The sequence below is a fragment of the Bombina bombina genome, chromosome 4, assembly GCF_027579735.1.
Source record: "Bombina bombina isolate aBomBom1 chromosome 4, aBomBom1.pri, whole genome shotgun sequence".
Lineage (NCBI taxonomy): Eukaryota > Metazoa > Chordata > Amphibia > Anura > Bombinatoridae > Bombina > Bombina bombina.
In genome coordinates, this window is record NC_069502.1 from 276,574,975 (window position 1) to 276,602,756 (window position 27,782).

Consider the following 27,782-nt stretch of genomic DNA (forward strand, 5'->3'; position numbering starts at 1 on the left):
AGGGGCTTATTGTTAGGTTTATTTAACGGGGGTTTTGGTTAGATTAGGGGTATGTGGGTGGTGGGTTGTAATGTTGGGGGGGGGTATTGTATGTTTTTTTACAGGCAAAAGAGCTGAATTATTTGGGGCATGCCCCGCAAATGGCCCTTTTAAGGGCTGGTAAGGTAAAAGAGCTTTTCTATTTTAATTTTAGAATAGGGTAGGGCATTTTTTTATTTTGGGGGTCTTTGTTATTTTATTAGGGGGCTTAGAGTAGGTGTAATTAGTTTAAAATTGTTGTAATATTTTTCTAATGTTTGTAAATATTTTTTTATTTTTTGTAACTTAGTTCTTTTTTATTTTTTGTACTTTAGTTAGTTTATTTAATTGTATTTATTTGTAGGTATTGTATTTAATTAATTTATTGATAGTGTAGTGTTAGGTTTAATTGTAGATAATTGTAGGTAGTTTATTTAATTTATTTATTGATAGTGTAGTGTTAGGTTTAATTGTAACTTAGGTTAGGATTTATTTTACAGGTAATTTTGTAATTATTTTAACTAGGTAACTATTAAATAGTTGTTAACTATTTAATAGCTATTGTACCTGGTTAAAATAAATACAAAGTTGCCTGTAAAATAAATATTAATCCTAAAATAGCTACAATATAATTATAATTTATATTGTAGCTATATTAGAATTTATTTTACAGGTAAGTATTTAGCTTTAAATAAGAATAATTTATTTAATAAGAGTTAATTTATTTAGTTAGATTTAAATTATATTTAACTTAGGGGGGTGTTAGTGTTAGGGGTAGACTTAGCTTTAGGGGTTAATACATTTATTATAGTAGCGGCGAGATCCGGTCAGCAGATTAGGGGTTAATACTTGAAGTTAGGTGTCGGTGAGGTTAGGGAGGGCAGATTAGGGGTTAATTCTATTTATTATAGGGTTATTGAGGCGGGAGTGAGGCGGATTTGGGGTTAATAACTTTATTATAGTAGCAGCGCGGTCCGGTCGGCAGATTAGGGGTTAATAAGTGTAGGTAGGTGTAGGCGACGTTGAGGGGGGCAGATTAGGGGTTAATAAATATAATATAGGGGTTGGCGTTGTTAGGGGCAGCAGATTAGGGGTACATAAGTATAACGTAGCTGGCGGCGGTGTGCGGTCGGCAGATTAGGGGTTAAAAAAATTGAATCGAGTGGCGGCGATGTGGGGGGACCTCGGTTTAGGGGTACATAGGTAGTTTATGGGTGTTAGTGTACTTTAGAGCACAGTAGTTAAGAGCTTTATGAACCGGCGTTAGCCCAAAAAGCTCTTAACTACTGACTTTTTTCTGCGGCTGGAGTTTTGTCGTTAGATTTCTAACGCTCACTTCAGCCACGACTCTAAATACCGGCGTTAGAAAGATCCCATTGAAAAGATAGGATACGCAAATGGCGTAGGGGGATGTGCGGTATGGAAAAGTCACGGCTGCAAAGTGAGCGTTAGACCCTTTCCTGACTGACTCCAAATACCAGCGGTAGCCCAAAACCAGCCTCTAACGCTGGTTTTGACGGCTACCGCCAAACTCTAAATCTAGCCATCAGATTGCACAGAGGTGAACTTTATTCACCTAATTATGTGATTTCTAATTGTATTGTATTAGTCATACAAGCAAAGCAATTGCTTTAGAGTGGTTACCACAAGAAGGTGCAGTGCAGACATAAAATTAGCTTTTTCTCAGTGTAATTTCATAACAGAAGAAAGAATACCTTCCATGCTCCTCTCCTTTATTCCAGGAGTGTTGCAGTAAAGATTTGCTTCATGAAGAGGATCTAAATATGGAGGCTCTGTTTTAGGAGCTGGCATTATTCTTTTACGATTTTTCCCGCTTAGTCCATCATTTCTACCTGGGACACCTGCGATCAGCTGCACTGAAAATTTAATAAACAAAACACTTTTTGTCATTGTCAATGAACACAGAATAACTTCTTGTTTTTCACCATATATTAAAGAAAGCAATACAATTGTTTTAAAATAAACAATGTACATTAAGGTGGTAAATCAAATATGAGGCTATTTATCACAAACTTGGAATAGGTCTTTATAAGGAGTAGGATTTTAAGTGTATTTTTTAGAAAAAAGCAATCTCTAGACCTGTGAGAGAACTTCAGACACATTCAAAGAATACTCCTGTTCAGCCCACACACCAAGGCTGCAAGACTCATTTTACAACAAAAAAACAAGATAAAGAAAAGTTTTTGGTACAATTTTAACTTTGTATTTTGAAATGGCATTGTACATTAAATACATTTCTTCTGTTAAGTGTGATCAGTCCACGGGTCATCATTACTTCTGGGATATTACTCCTCCCCAACAGGAAGTGCAAGAGGATTCACCCAGCAGAGCTGCATATAGCTCCTCCCCTCTACGTCACTCCCAGTCATTCTCTTGCACCCAACGACTAGATAGGATGTGTGAGAGGACTATGGTGATTATACTTAGTTTTATATCTTCAATCAAAAGTTTGTTATTTTAAAATAGCACCGGAGTGTGTTATTACCTCTCTGGCAGAGTTTGAAGAAGAATCTACCAGAGTTTTACTATGATTTTAGCCGGAGTAGTTAAGATCATATTGCTGTTTCTCGGCCATCTGAGGAGAGGTAAACTTCAGATCAGGGGACAGCGGGCAGATGAATCTGCATAGAGGTATGTAGCAGCTTTTATTTTCTGACAATGGAATTGATGAGAAAATCCTGCCATACCGATATAATGTCATGTATGTATACTTTACACTTTAGTATTCTGGGGAATGGTACTTCACTGGAATTACACTGTAAGAAGTACATAAAACTTTTTAATAACTAAGAAATTATGTTTAACGTTTTTGCTGGAATGTAAAATCGTTTTCATTTGCTGAGGTACTGAGTGAATAAATGTTTGGGCACTATTTTTCCACTTGGCAGTTGCTTGATCTTTTTTCTGACAGTTTCTGTTCTCTCTCACTGCTGTGTGTGAGGGGGAGGGGCCGTTTTTTGGCGCTTTTGCTACGCATCAGAAATTTCAGTCAGCAGCTCATTGTATTTCCTGCATGATCCGGTTCATCTCTACAGAACTCAGGGGTCTTCAAAACTTGTTTTGAGGGAGGTAATTTCTCTCAGCAGAGCTGTGAGATTATAGTTGACTGAGATAAAAAACGTTTATTCTGTAATTTTTTTCTGCTTTCAGAATTAGTTGTCTTTTGCTAATGGGATCAAACCTTTGCTAAAGTTGTGTTGTTTACAAGGATTGAGGCTATAACTGTTTCAATTTATTAATTTTCAACTGTCATAAATCTTCTGTGCTTCTTAAAGGCACAGTACGTTTTTAATAATATTCTAATAGAATTGTATTCCAAGTTGCAAGTTTATTTGCTAGTGTGTTAAACATGTCTGATTCAGAGGAAGATACCTGTGTCATTTGTTGCAATGCCAAAGTGGAGCCCAATAGAAATTTATGTACTAACTGTATTGATGCTACTTTAAATAAAAGTCAATCTGTACAAATTGAACAAATTTTACCAAACAACGAGGGGAGAGTTATGCCGACTAACTCGCCTCACGTGTCAGTACCTGCATCTCCCGCTCGGGAGGTGCGCGATATGGTGGCGCCCAGTACAGCTGGGCGGCCATTACAGATAACTTTACAAGATATGGCCACTGTTATGACTGAAGTTTTGGCTAAATTACCAGAACTAAGAGGCAAGCGTGATCACTCTGGGGTGAGAACAGAGTGCGCTGATAATATTAGGGCCATGTCAGACACTGCGTCACAGGTGGCAGAACATGAGGACGGAGAACTTCATTCTGTGGGTGACGGTTCTGATCCAAACAGACTGGATTCAGATATTTCAAATTTTAAATTTAAGCTGGAAAACCTCCGTGTATTACTAGGGGAGGTGTTAGCGGCTCTGAATGATTGTAACACAGTTGCAATACCAGAGAAAAGGTGTAGGTTGGATAAATATTTTGCGGTACCGGCGAGTACTGATGTTTTTCCTATACCTAAGAGACTTACTGAAATTGTTACTAAGGAGTGGGATAGACCCGGTGTGCCGTTCTCACCCCCTCCGATATTTAGAAAAATGTTTCCAATAGACGCCACCACACGGGACTTATGGCAAACGGTCCCTAAGGTGGAGGGAGCAGTTTCTACTTTAGCTAAGCGTACCACTATCCCGGTGGAGGATAGCTGTGCTTTTTCAGATCCAATGGATAAAAAATTAGAGGGTTACCTTAAGAAAATCTTTGTTCAACAAGGTTTTATATTGCAACCCCTTGCATGCATTGCGCCGGTCACGGCTGCAGCGGCATTCTGGATTGAGTCTCTGGAGGAGAACATTAGTTCAGCTACTCTGGACGACATTACGGACAGGCTTAGAGTCCTTAAGCTAGCTAATTCATTCATTTCGGAGGCCGTAGTACATTTAACTAAACTTACGGCTAAGAATTCAGGATTCGCCATTCAGGCACGCAGGGCGCTGTGGCTAAAATCCTGGTCAGCTGATGTTACTTCTAAGTCTAAATTGCTTAATATAGCTTTTAAAGGGCAGTCCTTATTTGGGCCTGGTTTGAAAGAAATTATCGCTGACATTACAGGAGGTAAAGGCCACGCCCTGCCTCAAGACAGGGCCAAACAGTCTAATTTTCGTTCCTTTCGGAATTCCAAAGCAGGAGCAGCATCAACTTCCTCTGCCCCAAAGCAAGAAGGATCTGTTGCTCGCTACAGACAAAACTGGAGACCTAACCAGTCTTGGAACAAGGGCAAGCAGGCCAGGAAACCTGCTGCTGCCCCTAAAACAGCATGAATTGAGGGCCCCCGATCCGGGATCGGATCTAGTGGGGGGCAGACTTTCTCTCTTCGCCCAGGCTTGGGCAAGAGATGTCCAGGATCCCTGGGCGCTAGAGATAATATCTCAGGGATACCTTCTGGACTTCAAATACTCTCCTCCATGAGAGAGATTTCATCTGTCAAGGTTGTCAACAATCCAGACAAAGAAAGAGGCGTTTCTACGCTGCGTACAAGAGCTCTTGTTAATGGGAGTAATCCATCCAGTTCTACGGTCGGAACAGGGACAAGGGTTTTACTCAAATCTGTTTGTGGTTCCCAAAAAAAGAGGGAACTTTCAGACCAATCCTGGACTTAAAGATCCTAAACAAATTCCTAAGAGTTCCATCGTTCAAGATGGAGACTATTCGGACAATTTTACCTATGATCCAAGAGGGTCAGTACATGACCACTGTAGATTTAAAAGATGCTTACCTTCACATACCGATTCACAAAGATCATTACCGGTACCTAAGGTTTGCCTTCCTAGACAGGCATTACCAGTTTGTGGCTCTTCCATTCGGATTGGCTACAGCTCCAAGAATCTTCACAAAGGTTCTGGGTGCTCTTCTGGCGGTACTAAGACCGCGGGGAATCTCGGTAGCTCCATACCTAGACGACATTCTGATACAAGCTTCAAGCTTTCAAACTGCCAAGTTTCATACAGAGTTAGTACTGGCATTTCTAAGGTCACATGGATGGAAGGGGAACGAAAAGAAAAGTTCACTCGTTCCACTCACAAGAGTTCCCTTCCTGGGGACTCTTATAGATTCTGTAGAAATGAAGATTTACCTGACAGAGGACAGGCTAACAAGACTTCAAAGTGCTTGCCGCACCCTTCATTCCATTCAACACCCGTCAGTGGCTCAATGCATGGAGGTAATCGGCTTAATAGTAGCGGCAATGGACATAGTACCCTTTGCACGCTTACACCTCAGACCACTGCAACTGTGCATGCTAAGTCAGTGGAATGGGGATTACTCAGACTTGTCCCCTTCTCTGAATCTGGATCAAGAGACCAGAAATTCTCTTCTATGGTGGCTTTCTTGGCCACATCTGTCCAGGGGGATGCCATTCAGCAGACCAGACTGGACAATTGTAACAACAGACGCCAGCCTTCTAGGTTGGGGTGCCGTCTGGAATTCTCTGAAGGCTCAGGGACAATGGAGTCAGGAGGAGAGTCTCCTGCCAATAAACATTCTGGAATTGAGAGCAGTTCTCAATGCACTCCTGGCTTGGCCCCAGTTGACAACTCGGGGGTTCATCAGGTTTCAGTCGGACAACATCACGACTGTAGCTTACATCAACCATCAGGGAGGGACAAGAAGCTCCCTAGCAATGATGGAAGTATCAAAGATAATTCGCTGGGCAGAGTCTCACTCTTGCCACCTGTCAGCAATCCACATCCCGGGAGTGGAGAACTGGGAGGCGGATTTCTTAAGTCGTCAGACTTTTCATCCGGGGGAGTGGGAAATTCATCCGGAGGTCTTTGCCCAAATACTTCGACGTTGGGGCAAACCAGAGATAGATCTCATGGCGTCTCGACAGAACGCCAAGCTTCCTCGTTAAGGGTCCAGATCCAGGGATCCAGGAGCAGTCCTGATAGATGCCCTGACAGCACCTTGGGATTTCAGGATGGCTTACGTGTTTCCACCCTTCCCGATGCTTCCTCGATTGATTGCCAGAATCAAACAGGAGAGAGCATCAGTGATTCTAATAGCACCTGCATGGCCACGCAGGACTTGGTATGCAGACCTAGTGGACATGTCATCCTGTCCACCTTGGTCTCTACCTCTGAAACAGGACCTTCTGATACAGGGTCCTTTCAAACATCAAAATCTAACTTCTCTGAAGCTGACTGCTTGGAAATTGAACGCTTGATTTTATCAAGACGTGGGTTTTCTGAGTCAGTTATTGATACCTTAATACAGGCTAGGAAGCCTGTTACCAGAAGGATTTACCATAAGATATGGCGTAAATACCTATATTGGTGTGAATCCAAAGGTTACTCTTGGAGTAAGGTTAGGATTCCTAGGATATTGTCTTTTCTACAAGAAGGTTTAGAAAAGGGTTTATCTGCTAGTTCATTAAAGGGACAGATCTCAGCTCTGTCCATTCTGTTACACAAACGTCTGTCAGAAGTTCCTGACGTCCAGGCTTTTTGTCAGGCTTTGGCCAGAATTAAGCCTGTGTTTAAAACTGTTGCTCCACCATGGAGTTTAAACCTTGTTCTTAATGTTTTACAGGGCGTTCCGTTTGAACCCCTTCATTCCATTGATATAAAGTTGTTATCTTGGAAAGTTCTATTTTTAATGGCTATTTCCTCGGCTCGAAGAGTCTCTGAATTATCAGCCTTACATTGTGATTCTCCTTATTTGATTTTTCATTCGGATAAGGTAGTTCTGCGTACTAAACCTGGGTTCTTACCTAAGGTAGTCACTAACAGGAATATCAATCAAGAGATTGTTGTTCCTTCTTTGTGCCCAAATCCTTCTTCGAAGAAGGAACGTCTACTGCACAACCTGGACGTAGTCCGTGCTCTAAAATTTTACTTACAGGCAACTAAGGAATTTCGACAAACGTCTTCTCTGTTTGTCGTTTACTCTGGTCAGAGGAGAGGTCAAAAGGCTTCTGCTACCTCTCTTTCTTTTTGGCTTCGTAGCATAATTCGTTTAGCTTATGAGACTGCTGGACAGCAGCCTCCTGAAAGAATTACAGCTCATTCTACTAGAGCTGTGGCTTCCACTTGGGCCTTCAAGAATGAGGCCTCTGTTGAGCAGATTTGCAAGGCTGCAACTTGGTCTTCGCTTCATACTTTTTCCAAATTTTACAAATTTGACACTTTTGCTTCCTCGGAGGCTATTTTTGGGAGAAAGGTTCTTCAGGCAGTGGTTCCTTCTGTATAAAGAGCCTGCCTATCCCTCCCGTCATCCGTGTACTTTTGCTTTGGTATTGGTATCCCAGAAGTAATGATGACCCGTGGACTGATCACACTTAACAGAAGAAAACATAATTTATGCTTACCTGATAAATTCCTTTCTTCTGTAGTGTGATCAGTCCACGGCCGCCCTGTTTTTAAGGCAGGTAAATATTTTTTAAAGTTATACTCCAGTCACCACTACACCCTTGGCTTCTCCTTTCTCGTTGGTCCTTGGTCGAATGACTGGGAGTGACGTAGAGGGGAGGAGCTATATGCAGCTCTGCTGGGTGAATCCTCTTGCACTTCCTGTTGGGGAGGAGTAATATCCCAGTAGTAATGATGACCCGTGGACTGATCACACTACAGAAGAAAGGAATTTATCAGGTAAGCATAAATTATGTTTTTTACTGTGTACTTTAAAGGGACAGTCTAGTCAAAATTAAACGTTCATGATTCAAATAGAGCATGAAAGTTTAAACAACTTTCCAATTTAATTTTATCATCAAATTTGCTTTGTTCTTCTCTTGGTATTCTTTGTTGAAAGCTAAACCTAGGCAGGCTCATATGCTAATTTCTAAGCCCTTGAAGGCTGCCTATTATCTCAGGGCATTTTGACAGTTTTTTTCATAGCTAGAGGGTGCGTTAGTTCATGTGTGCTATATAGATAACATTGTGCTCACGCAGATAGTTACCTAGGAGTGAGCACTGATTGACTAAAATGCAAGTCTGTCAAAAGAACTGAAATAAAGGGGCAGTCTGCAGAGGCTTAGATACAAGATAATCACAGAAGAAAAAAAGTGTTTTAATATAACTAAGGATTATCTATCTTTTTAAACAATAACAATTCTGGAGTGGAATGTCCCTTTAAATGCATATTCTTTCTGGAGTACTTAAAACATTTTACAGCTTTATTTCAATTTGCAATTTTTAAGCTATTTAATTGATTGAGGGCTATAATTTTAAGTATGGGTCTTTCCCTTACATACAGTCGACCTACCAACTGTTCCTTTTTGAGAGCGACAGTCCTTGATTCAGATCTCTGCACTGCTGTCTCTCTGAGATAGTCAAATATCCCTATTTACAGAATTTCCCTTAGACCCACCCACGGAACACCAAGAAATGCCCACAAACTGCCCAACACACCCACTGACCAACCACAATCCCACCCACTAATCACCCATGATCTCACCCCTCTAAACATGGCTTTAGCCACAAAATAGTGATGGGACCCCATCAATCTAATCCCTAATACGCAGCCACATGTTGGGAGGTATTATACAGAGATCTAATGTATGCTCTTTAGAGAGATGCATAGCTCTTAAAGTTTTCCAGAATCCTGTGTTGGATCTTGTAGTAGTGACAGATATTTTACATAATCTTGCCTGAGAGGAGATCTTTAAAGAATCGGAATCTTTACCTTCAGTATTTAAAGTACTCGAAAGAAAAAACATATTTTGATCTGGAACAGGTAATAGCATTCTTGGCCAGTTGCAAATACAAAAATATTTTGCCATAAAAACACAAAAAAGTAATATACACTCTAAATACACTGTGAATCGAAGATAAAAATGTGGATAAACATAAACACTTAGACACTTATAGTACTTATATTGGGGTGGATGCAGCAATTGTTGAAGTACTACAAAGTGTCCAAGTGTTTATGTTCCTCTACGTTTTTATTTTTCACATACATGTTATTATGTTAATAAGTTAAATATTCTAGATTTTGTGCATCTGAATAAGCACATAAACTCAATGCTGTATTTGAAAACATCAATTTCAGCTTTCTAAATGTTTTTTTATTGCCTTTGCCACTTATGCAGTATAAGACAATAATATATTGTACAAAAACCAGTTTCTCAAAATAAATAATTATTATGCACTATGCGCCTGCACAGATTTATTTTTATAGGCTCTTAAAATATGATATTGGGTTTTTATGCTTTGAACAAGAGCCGCAAAATGTCTGCTTTAAATTACATATGAATACAAGAGAGTATGTTATTATACAGAAACATGGAATTAAAAATACTGTAATTACTAGCTCTAAAAATGTACAAAGCATATGTGCTAGAACGTAAAGATGTGCGGAATATTTTCAAATACTGTAGAATTAAAACGAAAAAGTATATTAACTTTATGGACAATTTTCATTAAAAAATTGCAATGCTTGAAAACAAAGACAAAGGGTTAACAGATTTACCTGGAAACACATGTGTTTCTGTCTTGAGCTGCATGCTTACAGGCAACCATCTGGAAACTGGAAACAAGAACACTTAAATATTACACGGCATATACAACAATAGCAATGTCAAATACAACAGGACTGCAAATGCTCAAACGTGAAAGATACCCCCTGCAACCAACATATTATGCTTTATTATTGTATCGTTTTAGAAAGAGTTTGCTCAATTATGTCAATGCAATTACACACAGTGGGCAAGAATAAACAAAGAAAAACTTTATTAATCATAAATTGTACAACATTAGTATACAAGACACATGTGGAAAAGAATTATACTGCAAAAATTGTTTTTTTTAACCTTTGGAAAAAGGTTTGTGCTGATTCTTTGTTCATTTTGTTTATATGGAAACAGTTTAAAGCATTCGCAGAAATACAGCTTTTTTTTTCTTAACTAATGTTTATTTTTATATGTGTTTGTCTTTCTACCTGTGTCCATTAGATTCTAGCTAGCATCTTCATTTCTTACATATTGACAATGGTTTTTTTTAATATTTTTATTTACATTTTTAAAAATGTCAATACAGAAAAGGAAAACAAATACAATAAAATAAAGAAAGATACTTTGACAATAGCTTCACATCTCATATTGTGACAATTTAATAAAAATATTTTATTTTAAACTAAACTTACTTTCTCTAGACAACATAATACTTAGTTAATAACAAAGTTGTGCTATTTCAATATCCTTACAAATTATTACAAAACAAGTACATTTTACCTAAGATAAGGATAATAGGGACCATGATTTCCAATAGAGTTGTGTCCTTCCAGATGCTGCTCACTATGAAAATGGCAATGGTTTGATCTTACAACAGTATATGTTTATTCTTCTGGGCAGTGCCTCCTAAATACATGGTTCCCTTCTAAGACAGAACTCCCTTTCATATGTCTGCATACCTAACAGCTGATTTAACTTTTTTCAGACAAGCAAAGAGCCCTGGACCTCTAGGAAGAAAGACGATCTTGTTCTCTCTAAAAGAAACTTAACATTTACATTTTTTTCGTGGTTAATACAGCACCATAACCTAATGGCATGACTTGTTGTTTTTTACTCGCTTTTAAATTTTTTATTGTTTTTTTAGTTATAAAGACGTGTGTGTGCATATATATATATATATATATATATATATATATATATATATATATATATATATATATATACACATATACATACACACACATACATACATACATACAACCAAAAGTAAAGAACTGCAGCCCACGATATCAGTGCTGTAAATCAGGTAATGGTTCATTCTTCCACAATCAAAGGGACATTGCAGACATGAAAACACCTGACATGTTTCGCGCAGGTGTACCTGCGCTTCATCAGAGGTCAAATAACATAATTTATGCATACCTGATAAATTTATTTCTCTTGTAGTGTATCCAGTCCACGGATCATCCATTACTTATGGGATATTAACTCCTCCCCAACAGGAAGTGCAAGAGGATTCACCCAGCAGAGCTGCTATATAGCTCCTCTCCTAACTGCCATTACCAGTCATTCGACCGAAAACATGCAGAGAAAGGAAAACCATAGGGTACAGTGGTGACTGTAGTTTAATGGAAAAATTACCTGCCTTAAAGTGACAGGGCGGGCCGTGGACTGGATACACTACAAGAGAAATAAATTTATCAGGTAAGCATAAATTATGTTTTCTCTTGTTAAGTGTATCCAGTCCACGGATCATCCATTACTTATGGGATACCAATACCAAAGCTAAAGTACACAGATGACGGGAGGGACAGGCAGGCTCTTTATACGGAAGGAACCACTGCCTGAAGAACCTTTCTCCCAAAAACAGCCTCCGAAGAAGCAAAAGTGTCAAATTTGTAAAATTTGGAAAAAGTATGAAGAGAAGACCAAGTTGCAGCCTTGCAAATCTGTTCAACAGAAGCCTCATTCTTAAAGGCCCAAGTGGAAGCCACAGCTCTAGTAGAATGTGCTGTAATTCTTTCAGGAGGCTGCTGTCCAGCAGTCTCATAGGCTAACCGTATTATGCTACGAAGCCAAAAGGAGAGAGAGGTAGCCGAAGCTTTTTGACCTCTCCTCTGACCAGAATAAACGACAAACAGGGAAGACGTTTGTCGAAAATCCTTAGTTGCCTGTAGATAAAATTTCAGGGCACGGACTACATCTAGATTGTGTAGCAGACGTTCCTTTTTCGAAGAAGGATTAGGACACAAAGATGGAACCACAATCTCTTGATTGATATTCCTGTTAGTGACCACCTTAGGTAGGAACCCAGGTTTAGTACGCAGAACTACCTTGTCTGAATGAAAAATCAGATAAGGAGAATCACAATGTAAGGCAGATAACTCAGAGACTCTTCGAGCCGAGGAAATCGCCATTAAAAACAGAACTTTCCAAGATAACAACTTGATATCAATGGAATGAAGGGGTTCAAACGGAACCCCCTGTAAAACATTAAGAACTAAGTTCAAACTCCATGGTGGAGCAACAGTTTTAAACACAGGCTTGATCCTAGCTAAAGCCTGACAAAAAGCTTGAACGTCCGGAACTTCTGACAGACGTTTGTGTAAAAGAATGGACAGAGCTGAAATCTGTCCCTTTAAGGAACTAGCGGATAAACCCTTTTCTAAACCTTCTTGTAGAAAAGACAATATCCTCGGAATCCTAACCTTACTCCATGAGTAACTCTTGGATTCGCACCAATATAAGTATTTGCGCCATATCTTATGGTAAATCTTTCTGGTAACAGGCTTCCTAGCCTGTATTAAGGTATCAATAACTGACTCAGAAAAACCACGTTTTGATAAAATCAAGCGTTCAATTTCCAAGCAGTCAGCTTCAGAGAAATTAGATTTTGATGTTTGAAGGGACCCTGGATCAGAAGGTCCTGTTTCAGAGGTAGCGACCAAGGTGGACAGGATGACATGTCCACTAGATCTGCATACCAAGTCCTGCGTGGCCATGCAGGCGCTATTAGAATCACTGATGCTCTCTCCTGTTTGATTCTGGCAATTAATCGAGGAAGCATCGGGAAGGGTGGAAACACATAAGCCATCCCGAAGGTCCAAGGTGCTGTCAAAGCATCTATCGGAACCGCTCCCGGATCCCTGGATCTGGACCCGTAACGAGGAAGCTTGGCGTTCTGTCGAGACGCCATGAGATCTATCTCTGGTTTGCCCCAACGTCAAAGTATTTGGGCAAAGACCTCCGGATGAAGTTCCCACTCCCCCGGATGAAAAGTCTGACGACTTAAGAAATCCGCCTCCCAGTTCTCCACTCCCGGGATGTGGATTGCTGACAGGTGGCAAGAGTGAGACTCTGCCCAGTGAATTATCTTTGATACTTCCATCATTGCTAGGGAGCTTCTTGTCCCTCCCTGATGGTTGATGTAAGCTACAGTCGTGATGTTGTCCGACTGAAACCTGATGAACCCCCGAGTTGTTAACTGGGGCCAAGCCAGAAGGGCATTGAGAACTGCTCTCAATTCCAGAATGTTTATTGGTAGGAGACTCTCCTCCTGATTCCATTGTCCCTGAGCCTTCAGAGAATTCCAGACAGCGCCCCAACCTAGTAGGATGGCGTCTGTTGTTACAATTGTCCAGTCCGGCCTGCTGAATGGCATCCCCCTGGACAGATGTGGCCGAGAAAGCCACCATAGAAGAGAATTTCTGGTGTCTTGATCCAGATTCAGAGTAGGGGACAAGTCTGAGTAATCCCCATTCCACTGACTTAGCATGCACAATTGCAGCGGTCTGAGATGTAGGCGTGCAAAGGGTACTATGTCCATTGCTGCTACCATTAAGCCAATCACCTCCATGCATTGAGCTACTGACGGGTGTTGAATGGAATGAAGGACACGGCATGCATTTTGAAGCTTTGTTAACCTGTCTTCTGTCAGGTAAATCTTCATTTCTACAGAATCTATAAGAGTCCCCAAGAAGGGAACTCTTGTGAGTGGAAAGAGAGAACTCTTCTTTTCGTTCACCTTCCATCCATGCGACCTTAGAAATGCCAGTACTAACTCTGTATGAGACTTGGCAGTTTGAAAGCTTGAAGCTTGTATCAGAATGTCGTCTAGGTACGGAGCTACCGCAATTCCTCGCGGTCTTAGTACCGCCAGAAGAGCACCCAGAACCTTTGTGAAGATTCTCGGAGCCGTAGCCAATCCGAATGGAAGAGCTACAAACTGGTAATGCCTGTCTAGAAAGGCAAACCTTAGATACCGGTAATGATCTTTGTGAATCGGTATGTGAAGGTAAGCATCCTTTAAATCCACTGTGGTCATGTACTGACCCTTTTGGATCATGGGTAAAATTGTCCGAATAGTTTCCATTTTGAACGATGGAACTCTTAGGAATTTGTTTAGGATCTTTAAATCCAAGATTGGCCTGAAAGTTCCCTCTTTTTTGGGAACCACAAACAGATTTGAGTAAAACCCTTGTCCTTGTTCCGACCGCGGAACCGGATGGATCACTCCCATTAATAAAAGATCTTGTACGCAGCGTAGAAACGCCTCTTTCTTTATTTGGTTTGTTGACAACCTTGACAGATGAAATCTCCCTCTTGGGGGAGAGAATTTGAAGTCTAGAAGGTATCCCTGAGATATGATCTCTAACGCCCAGGGATCCTGGACATCTCTTGCCCAAGCCTGGGCGAAGAGAGAAAGTCTGCCCCCCACTAGATCCGTTCCCGGATCGGGGGCCCTCGATTCATGCTGTCTTAGGGGCAGCAGCAGGTTTCCTGGCCTGCTTGCCCTTGTTCCAGGACTGGTTAGGTCTCCAGCCTTGTCTGTAGCGAGCAACAGCTCCTTCCTGTTTTGGTGCAGAGGAAGTTGATGCTGCTCCTGCTTTGAAATTACGAAAGGAACGAAAATTAGACTGTCTAGCCTTAGGTTTGGCTCTGTCTTGAGGCAGGGCATGGCCTTTACCTCCTGTAATGTCAGCGATAATTTCTTTCAACCCGGGCCCGAATAAGGTCTGGCCTTTGAAAGGTATATTAAGCAATTTAGATTTAGAAGTAACGTCAGCTGACCAGGATTTTAGCCACAGTGCTCTGCGTGCCTGAATGGCGAATCCGGAATTCTTAGCCGTAAGTTTAGTTAAATGTACTACGGCATCTGAAATAAATGAGTTAGCTAACTTAAGGGCTTTAAGCTTGTGTGTAATCTCATCTAATGGAGCTGATTCAAGTGTCTCTTCCAGAGACTCAAACCAAAATGCTGCTGCAGCCGTGACAGGCGCAATGCATGCAAGAGGTTGCAATATAAAACCTTGTTGAACAAACATTTTCTTAAGGTAACCCTCTAACTTTGTATCCATTGGATCTGAAAAGGCACAGCTATCCTCCACCGGGATAGTGGTACGCTTAGCTAAAGTAGAAACTGCTCCCTCCACCTTAGGGACCGTTTGCCATAAGTCCCGTGTGGTGGCGTCTATTGGAAACATCTTTCTAAATATCGGAGGGGGTGAGAACGGCACACCGGGTCTATCCCACTCCTTAGTAACAATTTCAGTAAGTCTCTTAGGTATAGGAAAAACGTCAGTACTCGCCGGGTACCGCAAAATATTTATCCAACCTACACATTTTCTCTGGTATTGCAACTGTGTTACAATCATTCAGAGCCGCTAACACCTCCCCTAGTAATACACGGAGGTTTTCCAGCTTAAATTTAAAATTTGAAATATCTGAATCCAGTTTGTTTGGATCAGAACCGTCACCCGCAGAATGAAGCTCTCCGTCCTCATGTTCTGCAAATTGTGACGCAGTGTCTGACATGGCCCTAATATTATCAGCGCACTCTGTTCTCACCCCAGAGTGATCACGCTTACCTCTTAGTTCTGGTAATTTAGCCAAAACTTCAGTCATAACAGTAGCCATATCCTGTAATGTGATTTGTAATGGCCGCCCAGATGTACTCGGCGCTACAATATCACGCACCTCCCGAGCGGGAGATGCAGGTACTGACACGTGAGGCGAGTTAGTCGGCATAACTCTCACCTCGTTGTTTGGTGAAATATGTTCAATTTGTACAGATTGACTTTTATTTAAAGTAGCATCAATACAGTTAGTACATAAATTTCTATTGGGCTCCACTTTGGCTTTAGCACATATAGCACAGATATCTTCCTCTGAATCAGACATGTTTAACACACTAGCAAATAAACTAGCAACTTGGAAATACTTTTCAAGTAATTTACTATAATATGAAAACGTACTGTGCCTATAAGAAGCACAGAAAAAGTTATGACAGTTGAAAATTAATAAACTGAAAAGTTATAGCATCAAATCTTTGTAAAAAACACAATTTTAGCAAAGGATTGCTCCCATTAGCAAAGGATAACTAACCCTGATAGCAGAAAAAAAAATAAAAAATACAGAAATAAACGTTTTTTTATCACAGTCAACTACAATCTCACAGCTCTGCTGTGAGTGATTACCTCCCTCAAAACAAGTTTTGAAGACCCCTGAGTTCTGTAGAGATGAACCGGATCATGCAGGGAAGACAATAAACTTCTGACTGAATTTTTTGATGCGTAGCAAAAGCGCCAAAAAAGGCCTCTCCCCCTCACACATAACAGTGAGAGAGATCAGTAAACTGTCATAAATTAAATAAAACGACTGCCAAGTGGAAAAAAATAGTGCCCAAAACATTTTTTCACCCAGTACCTCAGAAAATTAAACGATTTTACATGCCAGCAAAAAACGTTTAACATTAATAAATTGAGTGTTATTAAAAAGCCTGTTGCTAGTCCCTGCAAATTAGGCTAAAGTTTTATGCATACAGTATAATTCCAGTGAAGTGCCATTCCCCAGAATACTGAAGTGTAAAATATACATACATGACAGCCTGATACCAGTTGCTGCTACTGCATTTAAGGCTGAGTTTACATTATATCGGTATGGCAGAATTTTCTCATCAATTCCATTGTCAGAAAATAATAAGCTGCTACATACCTCTTTGCAGATTAATCTGCCCGCTGTCCCCTGATCTGAAGTTTACCTCTCCTCAGATGGCCGAGAAACAGCAATATGATCTTAACTACTCCGGCTAAAATCATAGAAAAACTCAGGTAGATTCTTCTTCAAATTCTACCAGAGAAGGAATAACACACTCCGGTGCTATTATAAAATAACAAACTTTTGATTGAAGGTATGAAACTAAGTATAATCACCACAGTCCTCTCACACATCCTATCTATTCGTTGGGTGCAAGAGAATGACTGGTAATGGCAGTTAGGGGAGGAGCTATATAGCAGCTCTGCTGGGTGAATCCTCTTGCACTTCCTGTTGGGGAGGAGTTAATATCCCATAAGTAATGGATGATCCGGGGACTGGATACACTTAACAAGAGAAATATATATTGAAAGATAAATGATGTGAAAGTGACTAAGGCATATTCATGTACTAAAACAAGCTTTTGACTTCAAAAACATGAAAATGTAAAACAAAAATCAAATATTTTTTTCCCATTCAAAAAGAAAAAAATACATATTGAATACTTGAAGTAAGGGCAGAGGTATAAAAAAAGGGTAGACGTTATTTAAATTTTCAAGCAAGAAAGGCTTTACAACAATTGATGATAGTAAATAATTTGATAATTTAACCAGCTGAAAAAGGACAATGAGAAATATATGATAGAGGTTTATAGCCAATTGAATACAGCAGAAAATTAAAGGAAACTGACCTTTAGCCCCACAGTCAAATATCAGGAATTGCTAAAAAAAAAAAAAGATTGTCACAGAGGCAGTGGAAGGCTGTGTGATTACGACAATATCTGATCATTCCTATATTTTACTGTCTCCATAAAGTACATAAGAGTCTAGAGTGTCCACCTGGTAGACCCATTGTGGCAAGTATGAATTCTATCTTTCAACCAGTTTCAATCACCTTAGAAAATGTACTGCATCCCCTACTGGATACAGTTGCATCATACTTAGAAGAGACAGACAATTTTTTAAAGAAAGATATAATATTGCTCTCTTGGTAACACTATATATCAATAATCTATACACTTCTATCCCACATAAAGACGGCATTGAATGCATTAAAAACTCTCTAGACTTTTCTAGACTATATACCCCAAAGAAAGAATACTGATTTTAGATCTATTAGAAGCAGCATTAACTAAAAGTAATTACATTGTTTTCCTTTAAAAGGAATCCAAGTTTACATGAAAAGATAGTAAGAGCATATGTGGGTCCCTCAAGACCAATGACATCACGAGATGATGGTGGAAAGGGGAACCTTTCCATGCAACAACAAGTGTGCTCAATGTCACTATACAACCAGGGAATACTATCACACATTCAAGATCTGGGCAAATATTGGATATCACAGGACACTATACATGGGATTCAAAATACATAATTTAAGTTATCAAGTGTTCATGTGGATTGGCCTAAGTATATGAGACAACAAAATGTAGAAAGGAAAGCAGTAAACAACATAAAAATGGAATAGGTAAATTGGACCCCAATGCCCCTGTAGCACATCATTTTACTACTACTATGGGACACAATAAAATTCAGCTAAAATTTTATGTTTAAATCTTTTTTATTAGCATATTTTTCAAACAAGTTGTAACATACAACAAATGATAAGGCGTTGTGTCAACTCTTAGTTTTCATATATCCCAAACGTTATACAATCTCCAATAACATGAGAGAAACTTGTCCATTACAGACCAAACATCCTGTGATCTTTGTCTTTACTCAGTCTACTTAATGTTTATGTTGGGCTCCTATATCAAAAGACATTTTCAAACAATAACAGTTGTCTGTATAAAACAATAACCATCAAAAAAGTAACAGTAAAAAGCAAAAGAAAAGAAAAAAGAAAAGAGGAAAAATTTGAGTCAATACATCTGTGTCTTTTTCTTTTTATCATCTTTTGAGGAAGGTTGATCAACGTTAGGCTGTACAAGTGAAAATATCATTCTGCTAATATCTATTAATCAATATGCGCTATTGGTATAGGGTTAGGAATGTTAGTAGGTGATCCTCTAAACACCCAATAGAACCAAATTTGGTCAACTGACTCCCTATTGTCCAGAATCCAAGCAGCTGATTAATACATGGAAAAAACATAATTTATGCTTACCTGATAAATTTATTTCTCTTGTAAGGAGGCCATGGATCATCCATTACTTGTGGGATATTCTCCTTCCCAACAGGAAGTTGCAAGAGGATCACCCACAGCAGAGCTGCTATATAGCTCCTCCCCTCACTGCCATATCCAGTCATTCGACCGAAACAAGACGAGAAAGGAGAAACCATAGGGTGCAGTGGTGACTGTAGTTTAATTAAAATTTAGACCTGCCTTAAAAGGACAGGGCGGGCCGTGGACTGGATACACTACAAGAGAAATAAATTTATCAGGTAAGCATAAATTATGTTTTCTCTTGTTAAGTGTATCCAGTCCACGGATCATCCATTACTTGTGGGATACCAATACCAAAGCTAAAGTACACGGATGATGGGAGGGACAAGGCAGGAACTTAAACGGAAGGAACCACTGCCTGTAGAACCTTTCTCCCAAAAACAGCCTCCGAAGAAGCAAAAGTGTCAAATTTGTAAAATTTTGAAAAGGTGTGAAGCGAAGACCAAGTCGCAGCCTTGCAAATCTGTTCAACAGAGGCCTCATTTTTAAAGGCCCAGGTGGAAGCCACAGCTCTAGTAGAATGAGCTGTAATCCTTTCAGGGGGCTGCTGTCCAGCAGTCTCATAGGCTAAGCGTATTATGCTCCGAAGCCAAAAGGAGAGAGAGGTTGCCGAAGCTTTTTGACCTCTCCTCTGTCCAGAGTAAACGACAAACAGGGCAGATGTTTGACGAAAATCTTTAGTAGCCTGTAATTAAAACTTCAAGGCACAGACTACGTCCAGATTATGCAAAAGACGTTCCTTCTTTAAAGAAGGATTAGGACACAATGATGGAACAACAATCTCTTGATTGATATTCCTGTTAGAAACCACCTTAGGTAAAAACCCAGGTTTGGTACGCAGAACTACCTTGTCTGAATGAAAAATCAGATAAGGAGAATCACAATGTAAGGCAGATAACTCAGAGACTCTTCGAGCCGAGGAAATAGCCATCAAAAACAGAACTTTCCAAGATAAAATTTTAATATCAATGGAATGAAGGGGTTCAAACAGAACTCCCTGAAGAACTTTAAGAACTAAGTTTAAGCTCCACGGGGGAGCAACAGTTTTAAAAACAGGCTTAATCCTAACAAAAGCCTGACAAAATGCCTGGACATCTGGAACTTCTGCCAGACGCTTGTGCAAAAGAATAGACAGAGCAGAGATCTGTCCTTTTAAAGAACTAGCTGATAAGCCTTTGTCCAAACCCTCTTGGAGAAAGGACAATATCCTAGGAATCCTAACCTTACTCCATGAGTAACTCTTGGATTCACACCAATAAACATATTTACGCCATATCTTATGGTAGATTTTCCTGGTAACAGGCTTCCGAGCCTGTATTAAGGTATCAATGACTGACTCGGAGAAGCCACGCCTTGATAGAATCAAGCGTTCAATCTCCATGCAGTCAGTCTCAGAGAAAGTAGATTTGGATGATTGAAAGGACCTTGTATTAGAAGGTCCTGCCTCAGAGGCAGAGTCCATGGTGGAAGAGATGACATGTCCACTAGGTCTGCATACCAGGTCCTGCGTGGCCACGCAGGCGCTATCAGAATCACTGATGCTCTCTCCTGTTTGATTTTGGCAATCAGTCGAGGGAGCAGAGGAAACGGTGGAAACACATAGGCCAGGTTGAAGAACCAAGGAGCTGCTAGAGCATCTATCAGCGTTGCTCCCGGGTCCCTGGACCTGGATCCGTAACAAGGAAGCTTGGCGTTCTGGTGAGACGCCATGAGATCCAGTTCTGGTTTGCCCCAACGATGGACCAGTTGAGCAAACACCTCCGGATGGAGTTCCCACTCCCCCGGATAAAAAGTCTGACGACTTAGAAAATCCGCCTCCCAGTTCTCTACGCCTGGGATGTGGATCGCTGACAGGTGGCAAGAGTGAGACTCTGCCCAGCGAATTATCTTTGAGACTTCTAACATCGCTAGGGAACTCCTGGTTCCCCCTTGATGGTTGATGTAAGCCACAGTCATGATGTTGTCCGACTGAAATCTGATGAACCTCAGTGTTGCTAACTGAGGCCAAGCTAGAAGAGCCTTGAATATTGCTCTTAACTCCAGAATATTTATTGGGAGGAGTTTCTCCTCCTGAGTCCACGATCCCTGAGCCTTCAGGGAGTTCCAGACTGCGCCCCAACCTAGAAGGCTGGCATCTGTTGTTACAATCGTCCAATCTGGCCTGCGAAAGGTCATACCCTTGGACAGATGGACCCGAGAAAGCCACCAGAGAAGAGAATCTCTGGTCTCTTGATCCAGATTTAGTAGAGGGGACAAATCTGAGTAATCCCCATTCCACTGACTTAGCATGCATAATTGCAGCGGTCTGAGATGCAGGCGCGCAAATGGCACTATGTCCATTGCCGCTACCATTAAGCCGATTACTTCCATGCACTGAGCCACTGACGGGCGTGGAATGGAATGAAGGACACGGCAAGCATTTAGAAGTTTTGATAACCTGGACTCCGTCAGGTAAATTTTCATCTCTACAGAATCTATAAGAGTCCCTAGGAAGGAGACTCTTGTGAGTGGTGATAGAGAACTCTTTTCCACGTTCCCTTTCCACCCATGCGACCTCAGAAATGCCAGAACTATCTCTGTATGAGACTTGGAAATTTGAAAGCTTGACGCCTGTATCAGGATGTCGTCTAGATATGGAGCCACCGCTATGCCTCACGGTCTTAGAACCGCCAGAAGTGAGCCCAGAACCTTTGTAAAAATTCTCGGGGCAGTGGCCAACCCGAAGGGAAAAGCTACAAATTGGTAATGCCTGTCTAGAAAGGCAAACCTTAGGAACCGATGATGATCTTTGTGAATCGGTATGTGAAGGTAGGCATCCTTTAAGTCCACTGTGGTCATGTACTGACCCTCTTGGATCATGGGTAGGATGGTCCGAATAGTTTCCATTTTGAATGATAGAACTCTGTGGAATTTGTTTAAGATCTTTAGATCCAAGATTGGTCTGAAGGTTCCCTCTTTCTTGGGAACCACAAACAGATTTGAATAAAATCCCTGTTCTTGTTCCGTCCGCGGAACTGGATGGATCACTCCCATTACTAGGAGGTCTTGCACACAGCTTAGGAATGCCTCTTTCTTTATCTGGTTTGCTGATAACCTTGAAAGATGAAATCTCCCTTGTGGAGGAGAAGCTTTGAAGTCCAGAAGATATCCCTGAGATATGATCTCCAACGCCCAGGGATCCTGAACATCTCTTGCCCACGCCTGGGCGAAGAGAGAAAGTCTGCCCCCCACTAGATCCGTTTCCGGATAGGGGGCCGTTCCTTCATGCTGTCTTGGGGGCAGCAGCAGGCTTTCTGGCCTGCTTGCCCTTGTTCCAGGACTGGTTAGGTTTCCATGCCTGTCTGGAATGAGCAACAGTTCCCTCTTGTTTTGAAGCGGAGGAAGTTGATGCTGCTCCTGCCTTGAAATTTCGAAAGGCACGAAAATTAGACTGTTTGGCCTTTGATTTGGCCCTGTCCTGAGGAAGGGTATGACCCTTGCCTCCAGTAATGTCAGCAATAATTTCCTTCAAGCCAGGCCCGAATAAGGTCTGCCCCTTGAAAGGAATGTTGAGTAATTTAGACTTTGAAGTCACATCAGCTGACCAGGATTTAAGCCATAGCGCCCTACGCGCCTAGATGGCGAATCCGGAATTCTTAGCCGTTAGTTTAGTCAAATGAACAATGGCATCAGAAACAAATGAGTTAGCTAGCTTAATCGTTCTAAGCTTGTCAATAATTTCATTCAATGGAGCTGTCTGGATGGCCTCTTCCAGGGCCTCAAACCAGAATGCCACCTCAGCAGTGACAGGTGCAATGCATGCAAGGGGCTGTAAAATAAAACCTTGTTGAATAAACATTTTCTTAAGGTAACCCTCCAATTTTTTATCCATTGGATCTGAAAAAGCACAACTGTCCTCAACCGGGATAGTGGTACGCTTTGCTAAAGTAGAAACTGCTCCCTCCACCTTAGGGACCGTCTGCCATAAGTCCTGTGTACTGGCATCTATAGGAAACATTTTTCTAAACATAGGAGGTGGGGAAAAGGGCACACCGGGTCTATCCCACTCCTTGCTAATAATTTCTGTAAGCCTTTTAGGTATAGGAAAAATGTCAGTACACACCGCATAGTATCTATCCAGCCTACACAATTTCTCTGGAATTGCAACTGTGTTACAGTCATTCAGAGCAGCTAATACCTCTCCAAGCAATACACGGAGGTTCTCAAGCTTAAATTTAAAATTAGAAATCTCTGAATCAGGTTTCCCCGAGTCAGAGATGTCACCCACAGACTGAAGCTCTCCGTCCTCATGTTCTGCATACTGTGACGCAGTATCAGACATGGCTCTAACAGCATTTGCACGCTCTGTATCTCTCCTAACCCCAGAGCTATCGCGCTTGCCTCTTAATTCAGGCAATCTAGATAATACCTCTGACAGGGTATTATTCATGATTGCAGCCATGTCCTGCAAGGTAATCGCTATGGGCGTAACAGATGTAATTGGCGCCATATTAGCGTGCGTCCCCTGAGCGGGAGGCGAAGGGTCTGACACGTGGGGAGAGTTAGTCGGCATAACTTCCCCCTCGACAGAACCCTCTGGTGATAATTCTTTTATAGATAAAGACTGATCTTTACTGTTTAAGGTGAAATCAATACATTTAGTACACATTCTCCTATGGGGCTCCACCATGGCTTTCAAACATAATGAACAAGTAGGTTCCTCTGTGTCAGACATGTTTAAACAGACTAGCAATGAGACTAGCAAGCTTGGAAAACACTTTAAAACAAGTTTACAAGCAATATAAAAAAACGTTACTGCGCCTTTAAGAAACACAAATTTTCCCAAATTTTTAAATAATAGTGAAAAAATGCACGAATATTGTGACCATTTTTGAAGGTCTCGACGGATGTCTCTAAATAAGGGTAAGTAATTGAATTTATATAATTGGCCAATTTGGTTCATGACATATATTCCCAAGTATTTTATGGTATGTTTGGCCCACTTCATAGAGAAGTTGAGCTCCATAAGCTTCTGTGTTTGGTGTGGCAATACAATGGGAAGGGCCTCACTTTTATCTAGATTAATTTTGTAACCTAAGATGGCAGAGAAATTATCTAAGAGTTGGTATAGATTAGGAAGTGAGATAAGCGGTTTGGTGATAGTTAACAAAATGTCATCAGCAAATAAAGTCAATTTATATTCCGTAGAACGAATTCTGAATCCTGATATGTCTGGGGAACCTCTTATCCGAGCCGCTAAGGGCTGAATACATAAGGCAAATAAAAGAGGCGAGAGAGGGCATCCCTGTCTAGTCCCATTTAATATAGGGAATATCTTGGAATTATGACCTGTTGCCATCACCTGTGCAGTGGGATTGGAATAAATTGCCTCAATAGCTGTGATAGAAGGACCCTCAAATCCCATATGCTGAAGCACCAGTAGTAAATATCTCCAGTCAATCCTATCAAACGCCTTCTCCGCATCCAAAGATAGGAGCAGAGAAGGCGTTTTGGTCTCATAAGTATTAAATGGAGTCAATTATACTCCTGATATCATCTGGGGCTTCCCTATCCTTTATAAAACCAACCTGATCGGGGTGGACTAAAGAAGGCAATATCAGCTTAAGTTGGTTAGCAAGAATTTTAGTAAAGATTTTGAGGTCTTGTTTAATTTAGTAAAAATGGGGCGATAATTTGAGCAAAATTTGGAATTCTTACCAGGTTTGGGTATAACCGCAATCTTAGCCGCTAGTAATTCTGAGGGGATAGAGTGTCCTTCCAAAATATGATTACAGAAATTTGTTAGATGGGGGATTAGTATGGATTTGAATAATTTATAATATTCCCCTGGGAACCCATTCAGACCTGGAGCTTTGCCTCTTTTAAGTTCTTTTATGGTCATAGAAACCTGTGTATTTAATGAGTCCCTGTCTTTCTCTGATAATTTATTTAGGTTGGCCTCTTTGAGAAACTCTGTAGAAGAACATTCTATATGAGGCGTGTGTGCAACCTTCCTACTGTCATACAGTCCCCCGTAGAAGTCAGCAAAAGTGTCTACAATCTCCTGAGGATGGGAGACTGGGACCCCCCTTTCGTTTATTATAGTTGGGATGGCAGATGCTTTGCATCTCTCACGGATCTTGTGGGCTAAAAATTTGTCGGGTTTGTTAGCAAATATATAGTATTGTGTCTTTAATCTCAAAAGGACTTTAGTCGCCATAGAGTTCAGAATATCATTTAATGTATCACGTTTTTTGTTCAAGTCTCTTAGAATATTTCGGTTTTGGGTGCATTTGTGCTGAGTTTCTAGGGATTTGACTTCATTTTGAAGTTGTGTTATCATAGTTTTGTTATGTAGGTGTAAGCGAGATTTAGTTTGGATCAGCAGACCTCTCATGAATGCTTTATGTGCCGCCCATGTAGTCAAGGGATTAGGAGTAGAATGAGAGTTAATGTTCCAGAATTCAGTTAATAGGACACCAGTTCTATCCAGGATGTTCTTATCACGAAGTGAACTTGGGTCAAAAGTCCACGTTCTAGCCCTCTTAAAGTCTTGGATGCCATCGACAAGGATCGAAACTGGGGAATGGTCCGACCAAGTGCACGGGTGAATTTCAGAGGACAGTATAAACATAATCTGGCTAACTAGTATATAATCTATTCTCGTATAAAACTGATGTGCACTTGAATAGAATGTAGTGTCATTAGTGTCACCATACAAATATTTTCAAGTGTCAATTAAGGTGTGAGGACATAACATATCTCGAATAGATCTGACCACTTTATTATGTTGAAGTTGTCTATTAGTTATCTTAGCATTTGCAGTGGGTAAAATAGGTGACATATTAATGTTAAAATCCCCTGCTAGGACTACCCTATATTGGGACCAATTTGTTAATAAGTGAGAAATATTTTTAAAAAATATCTGTTGTTTATCGTTAGGGGCATATATATTACAAAAAATAATATCCAAATGATCAAGTTGCCCTTTCAGTATTAGATATCTACCTTCTGGGTCTGATAGAGTAGATTTGTGTATTAAATTTAATGATGAATGAATAAGAATGGAGACTCCTCTTTTTAACCTCCGCTGTAGCATGATAATGTTTGGAAAATGCCCTAGACCAGTATCCTGGGATATTTGTGTGCAAGAGATGAGTCTCCTGTAAAAAGAGAACATTAGCTTTGAGTTTATTATAATAAGTCATAGCCACCCTTTGTTTAACATCAGAGTTTAAACCTCTCACATTGTGAGAAACCAAACGTATTTTAGGCATTAGTGTTGTGAGTTGTTAGTGATTGTATGACCTCAGGAATGAACCACATCCCGCACCCCATAAAAAAGAAGAGTAAAACCTCGTCCCTCTGCCCCCTCCAGATCAACCCATAGCAAAATGATGAACATGACTCCAAAGTAACATTTGCAAATAGAAAAAAGCAAGTAAACAAGGAAAAAGGACATAATCTATATAGCTGAGAAAAAATGGTAAGATCCCCCTTCAAGAGAAGGTGAGTGATTTCCATATAAAACAGCAATAAGGGGGAGATACCTTATTATCTAACATACATTAAAACAGTGAATTATTGATTATGTTGACATCGATAAACTAACATATAATAAACATATTAAAACATTGTATACGTCACCCAACAGCTGGTGACAATGCTCTAGTGAGCCATACACAGTCCCGGAATGTTGTTAATAGGGTATCAAAGTTCCCTGAGTCACGTCTTCCATCTGAGAATATGGCATTGTAGGCAATTAAGTTTTTTGCTTTTTCTTGTTGATTGTTTGCCATTTGGATTGTTTGGTTTCCCTCTGGGGAAGTTGGAGTGATGTGGTGGTGTATCTGTCGGCATTGATGGTGGATCCAGCCCTAGCAGCTTGCAGGTGTTAGGGATCTCTTCCACTTCTTTGATAGATATTGCTTTACCATCCTTAATGATGTGAAGTGCGAAGGGGAAGCCCCATCTATATTGAAATTGATGCTTTCTTAGCATAACTGTCAGTGGTCTCAGCAGTTGTCTTTTTTGGAGAGTTCTCGTACTTAAGTCCTGATAAAACTGGACAACCGTTCCTTGAAATTTAAAGGTCGGTTTTTGGCGCGATGCCGATAGGATTTTTTCCTTTTCTTGGAATACCAGTAGCTTTACAATAACATCTCTTGGTGGGGCTTCTTCCCTTGGCCTAGCCCTAAGTGCTCTAGGTAGCTTCATCTTTGTCGCCGGTTATAGCTTTGAAGAGCTGCTGTAAATAGGCTAATAGGTCCTTATTCAGGACTGACTCTAGGATGCCTTTCAGCCTGATATTACTGCGTCTGCCCCTATTCTCAAGGTCATCCAATTTATCTTGTAACTCCAAGATCAGTTGCTGGGAAATGATAACATCAGATATTGAGGTAAAATCTTCTGAAATTGCATCTTTATGTTCTTCTAGAACTTCAATCCTGTCCCCCAATTCAGCAAAATCAGACTTTATATCTGTTAAACTATTGGTCACCGCCAAGTGCATAGAGTCTATTTTTTCCCAAAGTCGTTCAAAATTTGAAGTTATATCCTGTTTTGAGACTAACAGGCGTAAATCTGCTCTTGTAACCAGAGTTTGATCTCCTTCAGTATTACTGGACTCCATATCCTGTTCAGATTCATCCTCTACATCCATGCCACTCTCTGTT

The 27,782-nt window shown here is 40.6% G+C and overlaps 1 protein-coding gene across 2 annotated transcripts in view; it reads right to left on the reverse strand.

Annotated features, from left to right (window-relative positions):
• PXYLP1 (2-phosphoxylose phosphatase 1) overlaps window positions 1–27,782 on the reverse strand; it is a 200,378-nt gene that overhangs the window by 107,828 nt on the left and 64,768 nt on the right. The window contains exons 1-3 of one of the 2 annotated variants that reach the window (XM_053709976.1): window positions 10,711–10,764; window positions 9,951–10,007; window positions 1,734–1,895 (exon numbers count right to left, since the gene is read on the reverse strand). In XM_053709976.1, the coding sequence (XP_053565951.1) occupies window positions 1,734–1,895; window positions 9,951–10,007; window positions 10,711–10,735 (244 nt within the window). In that variant the 5' untranslated portion in view covers window positions 10,736–10,764. Of the gene's footprint in view, window positions 1–1,733; window positions 1,896–9,950; window positions 10,008–10,710; window positions 10,765–27,782 lie in introns of those variants that run through there. The other variant, XM_053709975.1, reaches the window with a different exon arrangement.